General features: G+C 38.3%; 1 protein-coding gene across 2 annotated transcripts in view; it reads right to left on the bottom strand.

The window, feature by feature from the left end:
- Window positions 1-23,606, bottom strand: part of LOC104676326 (A disintegrin and metallopeptidase domain 3-like) — an 85,387-nt gene that overhangs the window by 36,833 nt on the left and 24,948 nt on the right. The window contains exons 10-12 of one of the 2 annotated variants that reach the window (XR_749891.2): window positions 14,321-14,457; window positions 13,034-13,217; window positions 11,486-11,580 (exon numbers count right to left, since the gene is read on the bottom strand). Coding sequence is in view for 1 of the 2 variants with exons in the window: in XM_010381109.2 (XP_010379411.2) it covers window positions 13,034-13,217; window positions 14,321-14,457 (321 nt within the window). In the remaining variant the exon portion in view is untranslated. The remainder of the gene's footprint in view (window positions 1-11,485; window positions 11,581-13,033; window positions 13,218-14,320; window positions 14,458-23,606) is intronic. The other variant, XM_010381109.2, reaches the window with a different exon arrangement.

Genomic DNA, 23,606 nt, shown 5'->3' with positions numbered 1-23,606 from the left:
CTTTATTGATAAACACTCATGAACTTCAAGCCAGTTTCAGGCAACTTATAGAGACTGCACACAAACTGTCTTTGTGCCCTACAGTCCCCTTTTGACATAAAGAGCCAAATTCCACCTCATTTTAGTGCTAATTAAAAGTGAAATGAAAGTAGAACATATGTTACACAAATGTTTACTCACTGTACATGTGCCTGACTTCCTTTATGAATATTCATAGATTTCTCCCAATTTTGCACAGTATGACTCTGTAAGACATATATACCACCTCCCACTTCCCTTCTGCAGAGAATGAACTTCTAGCTTTCACTGGAAGCTGTGTTCCCCAATCTACAGATTGCTTCTCCCTCTGAAAATAGTCTTTTCCTTTTCTTCCTTCATGGATATCAAAGTCTTTTGTTAACAACTCTGGCAACATGGGATGGGATCCACAGTGGCCCCTGATTTCTTTCTTGGCACTGCCTTGAAAAATTTCTAAGTTCAATTTCTTCCTGGTTACACTGGGCAAGAACTGGGTAAGCGCTATTGAATCTAAGAGTTCATGCTTTTAGATTGAAATCTAGGGAACCGTTTTCTTTAAGAAAGGTCTGCCCATTCAGCTGTGGCCTGCAGTCCACCTGCAGTCCAGCAGGGATGCCTGCACCAAGGTTGCACCGGGAAGGCCACCTTCTTTAGGAGAGTGCTGTGTGTAACTTACCCAGTATGGAAATGGTTTTGGACCAACTACTGTCAGAGACTCTGGGGTTTACACATGTTTAAAAACTATAGGAAAAATTCTTGTTAATATTTGGTATCCTGGATAAAAATAAGTCGATATAACTTAAAGCTTTCTTGGCCACAATGGGGAACTTCTAACATGTCTCAATCAGTTTATCTACATGCGCAATAAAGAACAGAAGATTCCACACCTCTCAAAAGCAATGTGAGGTCTTTTTCGTTTGCTAAAATGAAAGCTCTAAGTGAAATCAAGGATCCCTAGTTGCCCCTTTAAATGAGACTAAATCAAAACTTAATCAAGATCTCAAAAAAATTGAAAATCCTTCTAAATCGGACCCTAAATCCAAAACTAAAAAGGACACTGTGCCTTCTTGCCTTTCTCTTTGAACTCCACCAATGTCACCCCCATATGCATTAGCCCCTTGCTGCCAATCACTTCTCTCTGAGCTGCCTTTCTTTCCTTCACCTTCTATTCATGAGCAACCCTCTCTAGTTGCTAATTCTGCAACCCCTCTGATCACACCTTTTTCTTTTATTTCCAAACATATTTATATTAATGTAGATCAAACATCTGAATGATTAACAAAATTTTCCACTTTTCTTCAGACTTTAGGGGTGATACAAAATGTACATTTAAAAAAATAATATTGACTGAAGACTCATTAATATTATTATTATTATTATTATTTTTTCGTCAGAAGATTGTGTGTCAACTTTATTGAGGTCTAATTTACATACAATAAAAGGCCCTCATTTCTTTCTTTCTTTCTTTTTTTTTTAGGATGAGTTTGCGTCCTTTGTAGGGACATGGATGCAGCTGGAAACCATCATTCTTAGCAAACTATCACAAGAACAGAAAACCAAACACTGCATGTTCTCACTCATAGGTGGGAACTGAACAATGAGATCACTTGGACTCGGGAAGGGGAACATCACACATCGGGGCCTATCATGGGGAGGGGAGAGGGGGGAGAGATTGCTTTGGGAGTTATACCTGATGTAAATGATGAGTTGATGGGTGCTGACGAGTTGATGGGTGCAGCACACCAACATGGCACAAGTATACATATGTAACAAACCTGCACGTTATGCACATGTACCCTAGAACTTAAAGTATAATAATAATAATAATAATAAAAAGATGAAAAAAAAAAAAAAAAAAGAACTAGGGGTACTCCAGGGAGACATGGGAGATTTTTCCTCTCCTTTCAGTCAATCGGTTGGGAGAGGTTTATCTTAAAAATTAACAACAGAAGAGTCCAAGTTGTAATAGACACTGCATCTATGCTTAACCTTGACTCCTTTTAAAATCCAACCACCCAGAGTGACCAAGCTATTCATATGGCTGAGTCACTAACGAATCTAAGACTATCTTCAAGTCTGAACTAGTTTCTTACCAACTAGGGCCTCTTACTGGCATTGCAGCTTTTTACTTCTTCCTTTTGCCCCAATACACCTAATAGGAAGGGACTTTCTTGAAAAATATCAAGCTTGTTTTTCTTTCACCTATAATGGAGACATTGTTTTAAAGGTCTCCTTGCCTGAGACTTCAGCCTCTGACCTCAGCTATGTATTCCCCTCAGTAGTGTCCAGTCATCCAGTTGATCCTGGACATCCAGCTCTAAAGAAACTGTTTGAAATCCTTTGGGAATAAATCAATACCAATGTCAGCCTGATCCAGTCAGCACCACCCATTTCTACACAAATAGATCCTAACAAACCTCTACTGAACATAAAATAATATCCCTTCCACCATGAGGCTTTAGCTGGTATAGAACCCATTGTCAATAATTTCATTTTCAAGGAACTTATAGTCCCTTATACCAGTCCCTGTAACATACCCCTTCTACCTGTTTCTAAGCTAATAGAAAGGGATGGAGACTTGCCCAGGATCTTAGAGCCATTCATAACATTTTATTTCCTTGCATCCTGTTGTGCTTGTTCCACATACCCTCTTAACCAATATACCTTCTAACACCCAATATTTTTCTGCTGTTGATCTCTGTAGTACTTTTTTTCACCATCCCTGTCAACCTCGAAAGTCCGTTTCTTTTTGCCTTCACATGGAAGAGCCATCAGTTCACCTGAACAGTGCACCCTCCAGGATGCACTGAAAGCCCTACCTACTTTTCCCAGATCTTACAGGCTGACTTAAAAGACATAACCTTCTCGACATGAACAGACACTTCTCAAAAGAAGACAGTTATGCGGCCACCAAACATGAAAAAAAAAGCTCATCATCACTGGTCATTAGAGAAGTGCAAATCAAAACCACATTAAGATACCATCTCACACCAGTTAGAATGGTGATCATTAGAAAGTCAGGAAACAACAGATGCTGGGGAGGATGTGGAGAAATAAGAATGCTTTTACACTGTTGGTGGGAGTGTAAATTAGCTTAACCATTGTGGAAGACAGTGTGGCGATTCCTCAAGGATCTAGAACTAGAAATACCATTTGACCCAGCAATCCCATTACTGGGTATATACCCAAAGGATTATAAATCATTCTACTATAAAGACACATGCACATGTATATTTATTACAGCATTGTTCACGATAGCAAAGACTTGGAACCAACCCAAATGCTCACCAATAGATAGACTGGATAGACTGGATAAAGAAAATGTGGCACATATATCCCATGGAATACTAAGCAGCCATAAAAAAAGGATGAGTTCATGTCCTTTGCAGGGAAATGGATGAAGCTGGAAACCATCATTCTCAGCAAACTAACACAGGAACAGAAAACCAAACACTGCATGTTCTCACTCATAAGTGGGAGTTTAACAATAAGAATACATGGACACAGGGAGGGGAATATTACACACCAGGGCCTGTTGGGGAGATGGGGGCTAGGGGAGGGATAGCATTAGGAGAAATACCTAATGTAGATGATGGGTTGATGAGTGCAGCAAACCACCATGGCATATATATACCTATGTAACAAACCTGCATGTTCTGCAAATGTATCCCAGAACTTAAAGTATAATTAAAAAAAAAAAAAAAAAAGCATAACTTTCTCACATAGCCCAACTCTACTGCAATACATTGGTGATTTGCTTTTGTGTTCTCCCTTATGAAATACCTGTCTCACTGACACACTCTCCATTTACTTCACCAGCTATATCTTAAAGGCCATAAAGATTCTAAAGATAAACTACAGTTTTGATGACAATTAAATCTCTTGGATATTTGCTGACCCCTTGGGACTCAACGTTAACCCTTTCCTTCTTCAAGGCATATTTTTCTTCCCCATTCCCACTGTGAAAAGACAAAACCTAGGGGCTTTCTAGAAAACATGGACATTGTAGAGCTTAGAACACTAATTTTGCTTTACTGGCACAACCTTTATATACCCTGATTAAGGCCTCTTCTCCTGACCCCCTTACCTGGACTACCGATGGTGAACAGGACTTTAAGTCTCTGAAAGATAAGCTGTCCTCTGCCAAACACCCTCCGCCCCCCAATTTGGGACACTCTATTTATGACCTCCCTTTTTCCCCTTTTTGTTCATGAGCAAGAGGGAGTTTGAACTCAACCACATGGGGGTAATAATTTACCCAACTGGTTACTAGAATGCCAAACTAGATTGTGTTTATCTGGGGCTACCACCATGTTTCAAGAGAGTTGTCACAACCACTGTCCTTATAAAAACCACCGAGAAAATAGTAATGGGATTTCCTCTCACTGTTTATGCTCCTCACTTAGTTAAAGCCCTTCTCACTTCTCGCCAAATCCAGTATCTTTCAGCCAGGTTACTGACTGCCTATGAAATACTTCTCTTTCCCAACCTATTTTCTGTTGTAATCTCCTTAACTCTGTTCCTCTTTTACCTTCACCAGAAGATTCTCTATGACTGCATTACCTTTATACTCTTCTTTCACCCCATATGAATTTAAAGGAAACGCCCTTACCCAATTCTGATTTTGTCTGGTAGATTGATGGGCCTTTTTTTCAGAGACCCTACTGGCTTCTATTAAGCTAGGTTTGCAGTTGTTTCCCTGCAAACTATTGAATCAGGCCTTCTGCCCAACAGGCAGAATTCAGTGCTCTTACCCGAGTTTGCCTGTTGGCCAAAGATAAAACTGCAAACATTTACACAGATAGCAGGTATGCTTTTTGGGTTGCTCATGACTTTGGAATTCTCTGGAAATAGAGGATTTCTAACCTCTTCTGGACTGCTCATCAGAAACAGAGACCACATTTTGTCACTTCTTGATGCCATTCAAGTTCCTAGGGCTCTGGCCATGATTAAAATTCAAGGCAATTCCTTTAGACATACCAAAAATAGCAAAGACAAACATCTAGCTGAGAGTGCAGTTAAGTCTGCAGCCTTAAACAACACCCCCTCTTCTGTTATGACTGTCTTAATCCAGGCTCCATCCTTACATCCTGTTCTAAAAATCTCTTGAAACAACATCTCAAAAAAGTGCTCAGAACTTGAAAAGGAAAATTAGACAAAACGAGGCTGTATCTATAATCATAGATCCCAACTATGGGCTAAACCTAACAAACATTCAGTCCTTCTAGAAAATTTACCAAGGGTCACTCTTACTTTTGTATATAACCCCACCATTAGAGTTCTGACCAAAGGATCCAATGGTGTCAACAGTGCTGTTGGGGATTCTCCCTGGTGATTGCTTCTCAAGTTAATATATTAGGCAAAATTCACTCTTATACAATGCAGGGAGGTCCTTAAGGGCTACCCCAGGCAAATTCCCATTGCGAAAAGGGCCTTTCTAAAAACTGACTACTGACTTTATCCAATATTCCCTTTCTCAGTGATACAAATATGTACCTGTCATGATAGATATGTAGTTTTACAGCGGGAAAGCTTTCCCCTGCAGACAAGCCACAGCGCTGCCAGTAGCCAAAGTACTTCATGAGAAAATTACCTATGGAGTTCCACCAAGTTCCATAGTGATCAGGGAACTCATTTTACTGGCCAAGCATTAAAATGAGTTGCTAATGTTTGGCCTATTCTACGACATTTCAGTGGTGCTTACCACACCCAATCTTTTGGGCTTGTAAAATGAACCAAGAGAATATTAAACTCAATTGGCTAAAATTACAAGCAACTTCAATCTGTCCTGGCCCAAAGCTCTTCCTCTGGTTTTGGTAATTGTGAAGTCTATCCCCACCAGAGTTGCTTTTCCCCTTTTGAGGTGGTCACAGGTCAATCCATATATTTAACCGAAGAAATATTTTCCCTTACTCAGATACAAGAAGATCGCCTGACCTACTGCCAAGTCCTGGAGGACTTGTTAAGGCTCTAAAGACTAACAGCTGGTTGTGAGACCCTTTACAGTCATCAACCAGGAGATGAACCCCAATATCATAATGTCCAGCCCAAAGACTTTATATATTAGAAGAGATATTGCTGAATGACTCCCTCCAATCCCACTAGAAAGGTCCATTTCAAGTACACTTAATTAACCCACTGTGCTGCTAAGGTATAGGTCATTAACTCCTGAGTACATATATCTCACCTAAAAACAATACCAGACTCTGCTGAGAACTGGACTTCAGTATCAGTATCTGACACTAAGCTCAGGTTGACTAAAGCTTCAATGCCAAGACAAGAAAAGGATGACAACTGAGGTAGACTGCCCTCTCACAAAACTCCAGGCCTATATGGTCTGGATGAATCAATGTTTATATTTACCTTATAATACTCATTGTTCTTATCACTTTAGGAGTTTTCATGATTGTTACTATCCAATGTAAAATAGAACACTTATCTTTGCTTTACTTATTCTAAACTAACATGCCCAGTCTTTATGATTACTTTATAACTGTTTCCATTATTATAACATTAGCAGTCTTGTCTATCCTGGATATCTTAAGCCATGCTGGGATAGTTCTGTGTATTCCAATACTTAGACACCCATAAGCCTTTGCAAAACTGTAAGACTTTTGTCTGGTTAAACTCTTTGTTCCAGAGCTTTATGAATGGTTATGTTGATCTGTCCAGTTCAAAATATATTTTACTCTCTTCTTTATAACTGTCCCTTGGTCTCACTGCATAGACTGACATGATAACACTTTGGCTAAGCTGCCCTAAAGTGTTGTTACAAAAAGAAACCTATCAGATGGTTAGATTCACCAATAACTTCCCACATTCATTCATGGTAAACATGTGACATTGACAATACTTGTCACTGACTTCTCATGTATCCTTAACATCACCACTTATCTGGACCAACTGCTTTCCCTGTTGACTCTGAGTCCAATCGCCTCAAGACTCAAATATTACCACCTCTTGGTTTAATTTGTCCCACGTTATTAATGTTAGAAACCCATTCTATACCAGTAGACCTCCTCGATCTTTAAACTACTGGATAGATAAATATAGTCTAGATTGAATAAAGAAAGGTATGTCCCTACTATTCAAATGATTCATGATTCAATTCAATACTGTCAACATTTACCATGAATAAATTAATTAGTGAACACACCCTTGAGGGCATCGCTTGTGCCTTCACCAGGCTTTGTGTTTATATGGGACATAGGGTCTGATCTGCCTGGATAGGGATGGGCACACCATTGCCTCAACAGGTTACACATAAAAGGTTCAGACTTGCTTATGAAAAGACCCCTGCTCTCTCTTTATTATAAAACTAAAAGGTCTATGCTAACAGGATGTAAAGATAATATAGGCAAAAACATCCTAGAACTATTACTTCTAAGTGCTTGGGTTTATGTTACTAGAGATATAATTCAGAAACCTATCCACTACCACTGGTTAGATAGTTAATGACACTGTAGAAAGCCTTAGAGCGCAACAAAAAGTTTCTGAACTCCCTTGCTCAAGTAATACTAAATAAACGATTGCCTTAAATTTTCTCCTAGCCAAACTGAGAAGAGTCTGCATAGTGGCCCATGTAACTGGTTACACTTACATCAACACCTCAGATAAAGTAGAAGTTCCTATAAAAAGAATTTCCAAACAAGCGAAATCGTTGTGAGATATACAAACTACTGATCCTCTCCATCTATTTAGTAGGCTTCCTGTCAGCCTGGAACATTCTTTTCACGCTGACATTCAAGTGCTTGTTATAATCACAGTCTTCATCATACTTTTCTTCCTAATAGTTAGATTACTTAAGCAACTGCTGTAAGTCTACTGTTAAAATCAGAATTATGGCAGCATAAGATATTCAACTGATAGATAAAATAAACCTATAAACCTAGCTACAGTCTCATCCCTACAGTGCTGTTCTGGTGCAGGAATGTGTATATGTATGAAGACAGTTGTGCTAGTTAAAAACAAGTGTTACAATCTCCCATAAATAGAGAGTTTTAACTGTAACCCTGATGCCTATGACTTCCCTGTGTAACTGGAGTCTGTGAAGTATTTCACTGACAGGTACCAGCCACAAGCTTGTTTACTTAGTCTCTGTAAACATTTTAATAATCTTCCTGCCAGACTGCAGCTTTCTCCCATCTCCAACAAAATATTTTTAACCTGTCTACCCTTTTCCCCTGCCTGGCCTAAGTTATACAGTTAGCTCTAAGTCTCTCTGCCACATGAGTCTCTTCAAGGGACTTGATATACTCAGGACAGGTAGCCATGCCACCCTGGCACCAATATGGGACATGGTGTAAATTGGTCATCAAGGCTGCCTATAGCAGGTTTCATCTAACAGGGAAAACAATGAATATAAATATTCCAACAGGCAGCCAAAATGGACTCCCTGTGGCTAAAATGAGATTTAGCAAAAAATAGAATCTCATCCCTAGCAGGATGGAGGATCAGTCACATATCCCAGTGTTATTAATTGCCATAAGATTTCTCTCTGGTAATTAAGCAGAAATAAACCCCTGAAAAGCATTCCTGAAACAACTGCAGCTGGGAAATTTCCCAGCTGACCCTGACAGGCTGCTAATGCTAGTCAACACCCCCAACACCCCCTATTCTTGCGCCTTGCAGTCCTGCCGTAACTCCAGTTGAACAGAGGACTGGTCCTTCATTGATAAACAGTCATAAATCTCAAGTCAGTTTTAAGCAGTTTACAGAGACTATGCACAGACTATCTTTGTGTCCTATTGGTTCTTTTTGATGTAAAAAGCCAAATTCTGCCTCATTTTAATACTAAAACCCTACACCAAAGTGAACATTGAGTGCATGTTACATATATTTTCACCCACTGTGCAGGCACTTGACTTTCCTCACGAATATTCATAGATTTTCCCCAACCCTGCTTAATATGCAAGTAAGTCTGACTCTGTAAGATATGTATCAGCTCCCGCTTCCTTCTGCGGAACATGCAATTTTGATTTTCCCTGAAAGGGCATTTCCCAAACTGTGGATTGCTTCTCTCTCTAAAGTAAAGTATCCTTTCTTTCCTCTGTGGACCTCACAGTCTTTTGTTCATAGATCATAGATGAGACTTCAGCCCACACATCAGTGGATAGGAGATGTTTTAAGATGGCATAAGGTATACAAGCAACAAACTGCCAAACCACCTAGGGATGAATCCAGCTATTTGGTTTGGTTTTGTGTGATGAGCAAGGAGAAAGGGTAAAGTGGTTGCTACAGACACTGGTTATCTGATCATGTGGCCATGAAACAAGAGCAGCTATGGCAGGTGGATAACGAACACCTTAGACCCTGGGGAGTCAAGAGTAGAAGGAGAAAAAATTAAAGTCTCAGCTCTCATTTGTGGGACAGTTGGGCTGACCCTGTCGGCTCACAATGCTTTGGTGATCATCTTGTTCTGGGCTATCACCACTGTTCTTAACCTAAGTACTGGATACCCCTACTAAGGAAACTTTTCTTAAGAAATCCTTAACCTGAGACCTTTCTCTTTTTTTTTTATTTAAGGATCTAATTTTTTATTTCTATAGATTTAGGGCGTACAAGTGCAGTTTTGGTCACTTCTGGGCTTTTAGTTTACCCATCACCCAAATAGAGTACATTGTACCCAAAAGGTGTTTTCTTGTCCCTTACGCTCCTCCCACCTTCCCACCTTTCCAAGTCTCCAGTGCCTACTGTTCCACTCTCCATGTCCCTCTGTACACAATTTGTTGATGTTACAGGTAGGCAGCCGCTATGCAAGATAAAGTTCTGCACACTAATATAGCTTCCTTTAGCCACATCTTGTTAAATATGAATGTTTCCATTACTGTCAAGGAAAAGAAAGACTCTCTTGTGTATTTTGCTCAAGCCCATAGCTACCCCTCTGAATTATATGGCTTGCTGGACCTGTCAACTCAGTAATCGTCCTGGCAAAAACCATTAGTTATTACTCTGAACACTTCAGAAATAGATTTCCTCCCACAGGAAATAATAATTTCCTCCCACTACAAAATGCTGCTGAGAAAAAAAATCAGACATAAATAAATGGAGGTGTACACCTCAAACATATCTAAAGATTCGATGCAATATCTTTCAGGAGATCAGTCTACTTTGTTTTTGGTACCAATTGAAAAAAAGTCAGAAATGTACAATAAAATTCAAAGGGCCCAAAATACTCAAGACAACTATGAACCAGAAAAACAGTGTGAGGAATATACAATACAATATCTCAAAAGTTAATAAGAAATGTGTATTTGTCCTGTGTCCAAGTGTTCTCATTGTTCAATTCCCACCTGTGAGTGAGAACATGCGGTGTTTGGTTTTCTGTCCTTGCGATAGTTTGCTCAGAATGATGGTGAACATCACACACCGGGGCTTGTTGTGGGGTGGGGGTGGGGGAGGGATAGCATTAGGGGATACACCTAATGTAAATGCCGTGTTAATGGGTGCAGCACAGCAACATGGCACATGTATACATATGTAACAAATCTGTACATTGTGAACATGTACCCTAGAACTTAAAGTATAATAATAAAAAAAAGAAATGTGTATTTATCAAGATAGTGTACTATTGGTACAAGAGGAGGAAAAGCAGAAACATGCACATATGTTTACTTGATTGATGATCAAGGGTATGATTCAGTGTAATAATGAAAGGACAGTCTTCAAATAAATTGTGAATATTTAATTTAATAACTTTATGTGTATATGTGTGTATACACACACACATAAACTACAAACTGATTGCATATCTAAATGAAAATGATAAAAGGTATTCCAAATATCTTGAGAAAAACAGATCAACACACATTAAGTCCTACATGTTATCTGTAAGTATTTGCTGCATGGCAAATACTTAGAAGCTTAAAACAATGGATCATTTATTATTTTATGTTTTCTTTGGGTCAGGAATGCAGGTGTGGCTTACATGGCCAATTATGGCTTAAGATCTCCCACACAGTATTGTTAAGATGAAGCTCTCCTGGTTCTGAGTGCTGTTTAATTCATGAATCACACTGTGCTTCAATAAACTGCTATATTTCTCTAAAGTTTTTCTTTTCACAAATGGAAGATATCTTTAAAAAAAGAACCAAATGGAAATTTTAAAGATGTTAAATATTGCAATGAAAAATTAACTGGATCTCTTAATAAAAGGAAATAATAGTGGTCTTGAAATATAATAGTCAAATATATCCATATCAAAGCACGGAGTGAAAACTAAAGAAAAAAAAAAAAAGAGCTTCCATGAAGAAAGAGTAAAACTTTCACTAGTCAAACAAAAACATATTACGAAGCTGAAATAATGCAGTTTTCAATGGAAACACATTAATGTTTTAAGTAGTTAAATTGTTTACATAAAAATTATATTGAAGAAAGTGTAAGAATATGAAAGACATTTAACATATATTAATCAGCATGAGAATATATAAATAAATAGAAAGGAAAAGGGTGGGGCATGGTGGCTCACGTTTTTAATCCCAGCTCTTTGAGAGGGCGAGGCAGGTGGATAACCTGAGGTCAGAAGTTTGAGACTAGCCTGGCCAACATGATGAAATCCTGTCTCTACTAAAAATACAAAAATTAGCTGGCGTGGTGGCAGGTATCTGTAATCCCAGCTACTCCAGAGGCTGAGGCAGGAGAATCGCTTGAACCCAGCAGACAGAGGTTATAGTGAGCTGAGATCACACCACTGCACTCAAGCCTGGGCGACAAGAGCGAAACTCCGACTCCAAAAAAAAAAAAAAAAAAAAGGAGAAAATACAAATAAAATAAACCTTTCACAGGAAAGAACAGACATTTCACAGCAAAGAAAACTTATACAGGGTTAGTAAAACTTTGAAGATATAATCAATGTTACTAGCAATTAAGGAAAGTCTAATTGAAACCACAAAGAGATAATATTTTACACAAATACACTGGCAAAAATGACAAAGTCTGGCAATACTATGTACTAAATAGGGTATAAAATAAACAACTTGTTATACAGTAAACAGCCATTGGATGTGTTAATTAGCACATTTATTTTTGAAATAAATTTCCCATTGCCAAGGCATGATCCACACACTTGATGATCCAGAAATTCTACATCTAAGTGTGTAGCCAGAAGATGCTTATGTACATCAAGAGTTAAATACAAGACATAATAAAACTCTTCAGAATGTGAGGGGGAAAAAAACCTATGAGCACTCCAACTGCTCATAAATAGAAAAAATCAGTGATTGTATATTTCCATACATACTGGATTATTACACAAAAAGTGAATAAATGAACTGTGTCACACAAAATTACTTGGATATTGTTAGTAATATAGGGGATAAAGAAAACAGTCCCAGAAGATTATGCTACATTTTTTAAATGGTCTAAAATTCAAAGCTAATAAAAGCTGTGGTCAAATTATAAAATTATATTGTTAAATTAAAAATATGGATAGAATTTACTTTTTGGACAGAGAAAAGGGTGAAAAATTAGGGATAGTTGGGCCATGGATGTATCATTATTGTATCATGTGTATTATCATAAATGACAATGAACCAAGGACTATAATTAGTCTAATTCTTTGGAAGCAAGTTAACATAAATGAAGTTGCTACAGATGCAAGGACTAAAATTAGGAGGTAAGAAAATAAATGAAAACACACACGTAACAACTTAGTCACCAATGTAGTCACTTTGATGGAATTTAAGGGATGATTAGATTATGATATTATTGATGCTACTGATGTGTGTGGTACTAAAAAGCGATATTGCTACCATTGCTTCTAAAATGATAAAAATCTGTTTTTTAAATTGATGTCACACTTACCCGGGGCTTAGACTCTAAACATTTCAAATTTAGGATGAGTCAGTTATTGCATGCCCCATAGCTCTCTATCTTATATTTGACAAAATAGTAAATATTTTTTTAAAATTTCCTCCTTGTATATATCATATCTATATCTATAGACTCCATAAAAAATAAACACAAAACATAATGAAAAAAACAAATCTTTGGATAACCTGTAAGCTTTGCCACTAACCTTTCTATAGCCACAATCACACTGCTCTGTAGGTTCCAAAATTCCATTGCCACAAGTTGCAGATTTTTGGTAAGTCATTTCTGAAACTGTTTTATCCTGAAAACATTTAAGTTCAGGCTGCAGAACTATCTGTTTAAATCCATCCATGCTGCAACTGCTAAAAAACTTCATACCATGGGATCGTCTAAAATTAAATTGTACTTCTTAGATAAATGTACTAAAAGAATCAAAGTAATACTCCTCAACAAAGTACTACGAATTCTGAACTACTTCAATTAGAGAAGAGCCAAAAGGAGAAGAGGGTGCTTTTGTTTTTAATACAGGTGATAAGCAAAAAATAAATTATTTTCTATTGTTATTTGATATGATAGACACTGAGAGAGTAAAGAAAGTTAAAATGGTAACGGACTTAATAATATTTGGTACACAATAAGCTCCATTTGAGTATATCCTATTATTGTCAACATTAAGAAACAAAATTTGGTTGATTGCATTAATGAAAAATCATAATTACTTGTTCTTTGTTAAAATTAATCAAAAAAGTTATTCCAATACTGAAGTACATAAGTTGTACAAATTCTAGATTCCTTTCACTTTGTTTTAATTTTTGTATTTCTACACATTTAAGTATACTGCTTAATGTGTAATTTTGTGTAATTTTGTAATAATCTCAAACTTTAAAGAAATAATGCAAATGTAGCCCCCAAAATAAATTTTGTTTTCTGAAACAGTTAAGAGGCCAATAACGTGTTCTGCGAACACTAGATACATCTACATAGTTCTTACATAGAAATGGGTTATTCTACCTCAGCACTCTAGACCCTTCAAAATCATAAAATAAAGATGTGTTATTAATATCTAATCCTTGAACTCCATTCAGATTTTCCCAAACATCACAGTCCTAGCATTTTATAGCAAAAGAATCCAGTTCAGAATCAAGCATTGCGAAATTCTCATGTCTTCTTAGTTCTCACATCTCCTTAGTTTAGTTGCTTCTCAAACTTCTTACTACCTAGGTACTATTTCATCTGATGACGCTGAACAGGTTTTCAACCAATGCAACTAGACTGTTGTAAGGTAATCATTAGCATCCACTTTTTCTCAAAATAATATCATTGAATGTAGAACTATTAAGCACATTTTCTACAACATTCTATACTTTCTTTAACGTAAGCACACTTGTATCTAAACAAATTTCTTAAATTATATTGCACGAGGTTCTACATCAAGGAATACTAGAAATATTTCTTAAGAGAAAACATAGAGTGGATCAAAACAACGCCTTACATCGCATCAGGATTCATTATGCATGTAGGTCGTGGACAGTAACAATTGTAGATATCATCATATGTCAATCCCAGATTAATTCCAAGCAACTGTGCCATAACAACTGAAAAGGCCTCTACAGTGATTTTCTTTGGATACTAAATAGAAACAAACAAACAAAAACTCAGATTTATTGCCTAAGATTTTTTTGTTCACTCCTTTGATCTTGTCAAATGTTTCTGGCCATACTGCATAAATGCAAGTGCAAATTTTAAAAACTGCTATTTATTTACTTAGAAATAAATTATTTCTAACTATTTACTTAGAAATAAAAATATGTACAGTTTTTTATTCCTTTTGAGTGACAATATTTTTAATCAAAATGGCATTGACCTAAAATAAGAATAATTCAATCATATATTTTTATGACATACTATTGAATTTAATTTCAGCAAATTTCAGAAAACATTCTGAGAAGTAGGAAGATTATTTTAGTAACTATAATATTTCTCAAGAGAACACTTGGAAAAGATATACAGATTTTGGAGAATTGAACTGGCAATCAGTTTTGACCTCAGAAATAAATCGCTAAGAGTCAACTAATTTTTTAAAGTAGAATAATATAATATCTTACAAGTAGCATTTCTACAAACTTCCAGAAACCTTGTCATTACCTCTATATTTTTTCCTATTTCTGAACATCATATAGTGAAAATAATACCACATATAGTCTTCTAGCAAGGGTTTCTCTCATCACAAATTTAAGGATTTTCCACATCTTATTGTGGCTTATTATTTAAATCACTGGGTAATATTCCGTTGTATGGATGTTCTAAAGTTTGCTCATCCATTCGCCTGTTAAAGGATATCTAAGTTACTTCCAATCTGTGACAATTATGAATAAAGCTAAAAACACATATGTGAAATTTTTTTGGTGGATAAAAGTTTTTAACTCATTTAGGTAAATACTAAGGAGGATGATTGCTGGATCATATGGCAAGGGTAAGTTGAGTATTGTAAGAAACTGTAAAACTGTTATCCACAGTGGATATCATTCGCGTTTCCGTCAACAATAAATGACAGTTCCTGTTGGTCTCACAGAATTTGATGCTTTCCATATTTGATATTGACTGTGACTGGTAAGCTACTTTCTTGTCTTTTTCCTGATCTAAGTAGTAACGTGTTATTTACTCAAAATATGTTGTTTCCTGGTTTTTTTTGATGCTCTCGTTAAGTTAAATAAGTTCCCCTGTATTTTTAGTTTGCTGAGTGTTTATTATAAATAGTCTCAGATTTGTTTTTTCTGAATCTACTACTAGAATCATATAATTTTTCTTTTTTAGTCTATTAATATAATGGAGGACATTATTTTATATTCATATGATAAACCAACCATGCATATCTGGGATAAATTACATATGTATGTACATTATTGCTATATATATATATGTTACATGTATTATACACACACTTTTGTCGCCCAGGGCTGAAGTGCAATGGCGTGATCTCGGCTCACCGTAACCTCTGCCTTCTGGAGTAGCTGGGATTACGGGCATGCACCACTATGCCACTATGCCCAGCTAACTTTTAAAAATTTTAGTAGAGATGAAGTTTCACCATGTTGGCCAGGCTGGTTTTGAACTCCTGACCTCAGGTGATCCACCCACCTCGGCCTCCCAAAGGGCTTGGATTACAGATGTGAGCCACTGCACCCAGCTCTGGTTTTAATTTCACATAGCTGAAAGAGCTGCTGAAGTAGAAAAACCACTGACACAATCCCTCGTCAATCCTGTGGCAGCAGTGGCATACTGCAAAGAGCATTTCTTTGTGCTGGCGAGAGGAGAGCGCAGCAATTGTGAGGCATTGAACTCAGTGCTGCACTGTTATAGCAGAAAACAAAACTGGGCCAAACTCAGCTGATGTCCACCTATGGAGGGAGTATTCAAACCAGCCCTAGCTAGAGAGGAATCGCTGATCTCAGTGGTTGGAACTTGAGTCCCTACAAGACTCACCACCATGGGCTAAAGTGCTCTAGGGCCCTAAATAAACTTGAAAGGCAGTCTAGGCCACATGGACTGCAATTCTAGGTGAATCCTAGTGCTGAAATGGGCCCAGATCCAGTAGACTGGGGGCACATGGCCTATTGAGATATGAGTTGGTGTGACTAAGGGAGTGCTGGCATCACCTCATCCCCAACCCCAGGCTGCAGAGCTCACAGTTCCAAAAGAGACCCCTTCCCTCTGCTTGAGGAGGGGAACGGAAAGAGTAGGGAAGGTTTTGTCTTGCATTTTGCATGCCAGCTCAGCCACAGCAGGATAGGGCACTAGTCAGAGTCCTGAGAACCCCTTTTTAGGCCTTAGTTCCTGGATATCATTTCCAGAAGGAACCACTGCCTTGAAGGGATGGACCCAGTCCTGAAAAACATCATCACCTGCTAACTGAAGAGTCCTTGAGACCTGAATAACCAGCAGTGATACCCAGGGAGTGTGCCATGGGCGTTGGGTGAGCCTGTGAGACTTGCTGGCTTTGGGTGAGACTCTACATTCTCAGCTGTGGTGGCAACAGTCTCAAGACTCCTTTGCTTGAGAAAAGTGGAGGGAAAAGTAAAGGGAACTTTGTCTTACATGTTAGGTAGCACCTCAGCCATAGGGCAGTAGACCACCAAGTAGGCTCTCTGGGTCCCTGATTCATTTCTGGACCTGCCCAAGGCCAGAGGGGAGCCCAATGCCCTGAAGGATGAGTCCCAGGTCAGGCAGCATTCACCACCAGCTGACTGAAGAGCCCTTGGGCATTAAGGGAACATTAGCAGTAGTCTGGCAGTGCTATCCATGGGCTTGTGTTGGTGATGGCAATGGGGTGAGGCTCCTCACCCAGTTTGTCCATACATGACAAACAATATGCTCCTGAATAACCAGTGGGTCAATGAAGAAATTAAGATGGATATTGAAAAATTTCTTTAAACAAATAATAATGGAAAAATGACATACCAAAACCTGTGGGATACAGTAAAAGCAGTATGAAGAGGGAAATTTATAAGTATGCACACCAAAAAAGAAGTAAATCTTCAAGTAAACAACCTAATATGTGTCTTAAAGAACCAGAAAAGCAAGAGCAAACCAAATCCATAATTAGTAGAAGAAAAGAAATACTAAAGATCAGAGCAGAAACAAATGAAATTGAAATGAAGAAAATAATACAAAAGATCAAAGAAACAAAAAGTTGGTCTTTTGAAAAGTTAAACTAAATTGACAGGACCTTTAGCCAGACTAAGAAAAAAAAAAAAGAGAGAAGATCCAAATAAATAAAATCAGAGATGAAAAAGGAGACATTACCACTGATACCACAGAAATTCAAAGGATCATTGGTGGCTACTATGAGCAACTACATGCCAATAAAATGAAAATCTAGAAGAAATGGACAAATTCCTAGAAACATACAACCTACCAAGATTGGACCATGAAGAAATCCAAATCCTGAACAGACCAATAACAAGTAACAGATCGAAGTGATAATAAAATGCCTTCCTGGAGAGAAAAGGCCAGGACTTGATCGCTGCACTGCTGAATTCTACCAAACATTTATGAAGAACTAATACCAATCTTACTCAAACAATTCTGAAAAACAGAGTAGAAAGGAATACTACCAAACTCATTCTATGAGGCTAGTACTACCTTGATACCAAAACCAAAGACACATCGAAAAAAGAAACCTACAGGCCAATATCTCTGATGAATATTAACATAAAATTTCTCAACAAAATAGTAGCAAACCAGATTCAACAGTGCATTAAAAAGATCATTCTTCATGTCCAAGTGTGGTTTATCCCTGGGATGCAAGGATGGTTCAACACATGCAAATCAATCAATGTGCTACATCTTATCAATGGAAATCAAGGACAAAAACCATGTGATTATTTCAATTGATGTTGAAAAAGCCTTTGATCAACTTCAAAATCTCTTGGTGATAAAAATACCCAAAAGCGGGGGTGCGCCCAAGATGGCCGAATAGAAACAGCTCCAGCCTCCAGCTCCCAGCGTTAGTGACACAGAAGACGGGTGATTTCTGCATTTTCAACTGAGGTACTGGGATCATCTCACTGGGGAGTGCCAGACAATTGGTGCTGGTCAGCTGGTGCAGCCTGACAAGTGAGAGCTCCCTCATTGCTAGCACAGCAGTCTGAGATCTAACTGCAAGGTGGCAGCGAAGCTGGGGGAGGGGCGCCAGCCATTGCTGAGGTTAAATGGGTAAACAAAGCCACCAGGAAGCTTGAATTGGGTGGAGCCCACTGCAGCTCAAGGAGGCCAGCCTGCCTCTGTAGACTCGTCCTCTGGGGACAGGGCATAGCTAAACAAAAAGCAGCAGAAACCTCGGCAGAGGTAAATGCCCCTGTCTGACACATTGAAGAGAGCAATGCATCTCCCAGCATGGAGGCTGAGATCTGAGAACAGACAGACTGCCTGCTCAAGTGGGTCCCTGAGCCCTGAGTAGCCTAACTCGGAGACATCCCCCACTAGGTGCAGACTGACACCTCACACCTCACACGGTGGGGTACACCCCTGAGACGAAGCTTCCAGAGCAAAAATCAGACAGCAACACTTGCTGTTCAGTAATATTCTATCTCCTGCAGCCTCTGCTGCTGATACCCAGGCAAACAGGGTCTGGAGTGGACAGCAGGCAAACTCCAACAGACGAACAGCTGAGTTCAGGTCCTGACTGTTAGAAGGAAAACTAACAAACAGAAAGGACACCCACACCAAAACCCCATCAGTACGTCACCATCGTCAAAGACCGAAGGCAGATAAAATCACAAAGATGGGGAAAAAGCAGTGCAGAAAAGCTGGAAATTCAAAAAATCAGAGCGCATCTCCCACTCCAAAGGAATGCAGCTCATCGCCAGCAATGGAACAAAGCTGGACAGAGAATGACTTTCACGGGCTGAGAGAAGAAGGCTTCAGTTGATCAAACTTCTCAGAGCTAAAGGAGGAACTACATAACCAGCACAAAGAAACTAAAAACCTTGAAAAAAGAATGGATGAACAGATAACTAGAATAATCAATGCAGAGAAGACCTTAAAAGAACTGATAGAGATGAAAACCATAACACGAGAAATACGTGACAAATGCACAAGCTTCAGTAACTGACTCGATCAACTGGAAGAAAGAGTATCAGCAATTGAAGATCAAATGAATGAAATGAAGAGAGAAGTGTGGAGAAAAAAGAGTAAAAAGAAATGGACAAAGCCTCCAAGAAGTATGGGATTATGTGAAAAGACCAAATCTACATCTGATTGGTGTGCCTGAAAGTGAGGGGGATAATGGAACCAAGTTGGAAAACACTCTGCAGGATATCATCCAGGAGAACTTCCCCAACCTAGTAAGGCAGGCCAACATCCAAATTCATGAAATACAGAGATTGCCACAAAGATACTCCTCGAGAAGAGCAACTCCAAGACACATAACTGTCAGATTCACCAAAGTTGAAATGAAGGAAAAAATCTTAAGGGCAGCCAGAGAGAAAGGTCAGGTTACTCACAAAGGGAAGCCCATCAGACTAACAGCAGACCTCTCGGCAGAAACTCTCCAAGCCAGAAGAGAGTGAGGGACAATATTCAACATTCTTAAAAAAAAGAATTTTCAACCCAGAATTTCATATCCAGCCAAACTAAGTTTCATAAGTGAAGGAGAAATAACATCCTTTACAGACCAGCAAACGCTTAGAGATTTTGTCACTACCAGGCCTGCCCTACAAGAGATCATGAAAGAAGCACTAAGCATGGAAAGGAACAACAGGTACCAGCTACTGCAAAAACATGCCAAAATGTAAAGTCCATCGATGCTAGGAAGAAACTGCATCAACTAGCAAGCAAAAAAACCAGCTAATATCATAATGACAGGATCAAGTTCACACATAACAATATGAACCTTAAATGTAAATGGACTAAATGCTCCAATTAAAAGACACAGACTGGCAAACTGGATCAAGAGTCAAGACCCATCAGTCTGCTGTATTCAGGAGACCCATCTCACGTGCGGAGACATACATAGGCTCAAAATAAAGGGATGGAGGAAGATCTACCAAGCAAATGGAGAACAAAAAAAAGCAGGGGTTGCAATCCTAGTCTCTGATAAAACAGACTTTAAACCATCAAAGATCAAAAGAGACAAAGAAGGCCATTATATAATGGTAAAGGGATCAATTCAACAGGAAGAGCTAACTATCCTAAATATATATGCACCCAGTACAGGAGCACCCAGATTCATAAAGCAAGTCCTTGGAGACTTAAAAAGAGACTTAGACTCCCATACAATAATAATGGGAGACTTCAACACTCCACTGTCAACATTAGACAGATCAAAGAGACAGAAAGTTAACAAGGATATCTAGGAATTGAACTGAATTGAACTCTGCACCAAGCAGACCTAATAGACATCTACAGAACTCTCCACCTCAAATCAACAGAATATACATTCTTCTCAACACCACATCACACTTATTCCAAAATTGACCACATAGTTGGAAGTAAAGCACTCCTCAGCAAATGTACAAGAACAGAAATTATAACAAACTGTCTCTCAGACCACAGTGGCAATCAAACTAGAACTCAGGACTAAGAAACTCAATCAAAATTGCTCAACTACATGGAAACTGAACAACCTGCTCCTGAATGACTACTGGGTACATAACGAAAAGAAGGCAGAAATAAAGATGTTCTTTGAAATCAATGAGAACAAAGATACAACATACCAGAATGTCTGGGACACATTTAAAGCAGTATGTAGAGGGAAATGTATAGCACTAAATGCCCACAAGAGAAAGCAGGAAAGATCTAAAATTGACACCCTAGCATTGCAATTAAAAGAACTAGAGAAGCAAGAGCAAACACATTCAAAAGCTAGCAGAAGGCAAAAAATAACTAAGATCAGAGCAGAACTGAAGGAGATAGAGACACAAAATACCCTCCAAAAAAATCAATGAATCCAGGAGCTGCTTTTTGGAAAGATCAACAAAATTGATAGACCGTTAGCAAGACTAATAAAGAAGAAAAGAGAAGAGAATCAAATAGACGCAATAAAAAATGATAAAGGGGATATCACCACCGACGCCACAGAAATAAAAACTACCATCAGAGAATACTATAAACACCTCTATGCAAATAAACTAGAAAACCTAGAAGAAATGGATAATTTCCTGGACACTTACACTCTTCCAAGACTAAACCAGGAAGAAGTTGAATCCCTGAATAGACCAATAGTAGGCTCTGAAATTGAGGCAATAATTAATAGCCTACCAACCAAAAAAAATCCAGGACCAGATGGATTCACAGCCGAATTCTACCAGAGGTACAAGGAGGAGTTGGTACCATTCGTTCTGAAACTATTCCAATCAATAGAAAAAGAGGGAATCCTCCTTAACTCATTTTATGAGGCCAACATCATCCTGATACCAAAGCCTGACAGAGATACAACAAAAAAAGAGATTTTAGACCAATAACCCTGAAGAACGTCGATGCAAAAATCCTCAATAAAATCCTGGCAAACAGAATCCAGCAGCACATCAAAAAGCTTATCCACCATGATGAAGTGGGCTTCATCCCTGGGATGCAAGGCTTGTTCAACATACGCAAATCAATAAACATAATCCAGCATATAAACAGAACCAAATACAAAGACCACATGACTATCTGAATAGATGCCCTTCATGCTAAAAATTCTCAATAAATTTGGTATTAATAGAATGTATCTCAAAATAATAAGAGCTATATATGACAAACCCACAGCTAATATCATACTGAATGGGCAAAAACTGGAAGCATTCCCTTTGAAAACTGGCCCAAGACAGGGATGCCCTCTCTCACCACTCCTATTCAACATAGTGTTGGAAGTTCTGGCTAGGGCAATCAGGCAAGAGAAAGAAATCAAGGGTATTCAGTTAGGAAAAGAAGAAGTCAAATTGTCCCTGTTTGCAGATGACAGGATTGTATATTTTGAAAACCCCATCATCTCTGTCCAAAATCTCCTTAAGCTGATAAGCAACTTCAGCAAAGTCTCAGGATACAAAATCAATGTGCAAAAATCACAAGCATTCTTATATACTAGTAACAAACAAACAAAGAGCCAAATCATGAATGAACTTCCATTCACAATAGCTTCAAAGAGAATAAAACACCTAGGAATCCAATTTACAAGAAATGTGAAGGACCTCTTCAAGGAGAACTACAAACCACTGCTCAGTGAAATCAAAGAGGACACAAACAAATGGAAGAACATACCATGCTCATGGATAGGAAGAATCAATATTGTGAAAATGGCCATACTGCCCAAGGTAATTTATAGATTCAATGCCATCCCCATTAAGCTACCAATGACTTTCTTCACAGAATTGGAGAAAACTGCTTTAAAGTTCATATGGAACCAAAAAAGACCCTGCATTGCCAAGACTATCCTAAGCCAAGAGAACAAAGCTGGAGGCATCATGCTACCTGACTTCACACTATACTACAAGGCTACAGTAACCACAACAGCATGGTACTGGTACCAAAACAGAGAGATAGACCAATGGAACAGAACAGAGCCCTCAGAAATAATAACACACATCTACAGCCATCTGATCTTTGATAATCCTGACAAAAACAAGAAATGGGGAAAGGATTCCCTATTTAATAAATGGTGCTGGGAAAACTGGCTAGCCATAAGTAGAAAGCTGAAACTGGATCCTTTCCTTACTCCTTATACAAAAATTCATTCAAGATGGATTAGATACTTAAATGTTAGACCTAAAATCATAAACACCCTAGAAGAAAACCTAGGTGATACCATTCAGGACATAGGCATGGGCAAGGACTTCATGTCTAAAACACCAAAAGCAATGGCAACAAAAGCCAAAATCGACAAATGGGATCTAATTTAACTAAAGAGCTTCTGCACAGCAAAACAAACTACCATCCAGAGTGAACAGGCAACCTACAGAATGGGAGAAAATGTTTGCAATCTACTCATCTGACAAAGGGCTAATATCCAGAACCTACAAAGAATTCAAAGAAATTTACAAGATTAAAAATAAACAAACTCATCAAAAACTGGGCAAAAGATATGAACAGACACTTCTCAAAAGAAGACATTCATACAGCCAACAGACACATGAAAAAATGCTCATCATCACTTGCCATCAGAGAAATGCAAATCAAAACCACAATGAGATACCATCTCACACCATTTAGAATGGCAATCTTTAAAAAGTCAGGACACAACAGGTGCTGGAGAGGATGTGGAGAAATAGGAACACTTTTACACTGTTGGTGGGACTGTA

Source organism: Rhinopithecus roxellana, chromosome 9 (assembly GCF_007565055.1).
Source record: "Rhinopithecus roxellana isolate Shanxi Qingling chromosome 9, ASM756505v1, whole genome shotgun sequence".
NCBI lineage: Eukaryota > Metazoa > Chordata > Mammalia > Primates > Cercopithecidae > Rhinopithecus > Rhinopithecus roxellana.
This window is presented reverse-complemented; position numbering and strand designations above follow the sequence as displayed.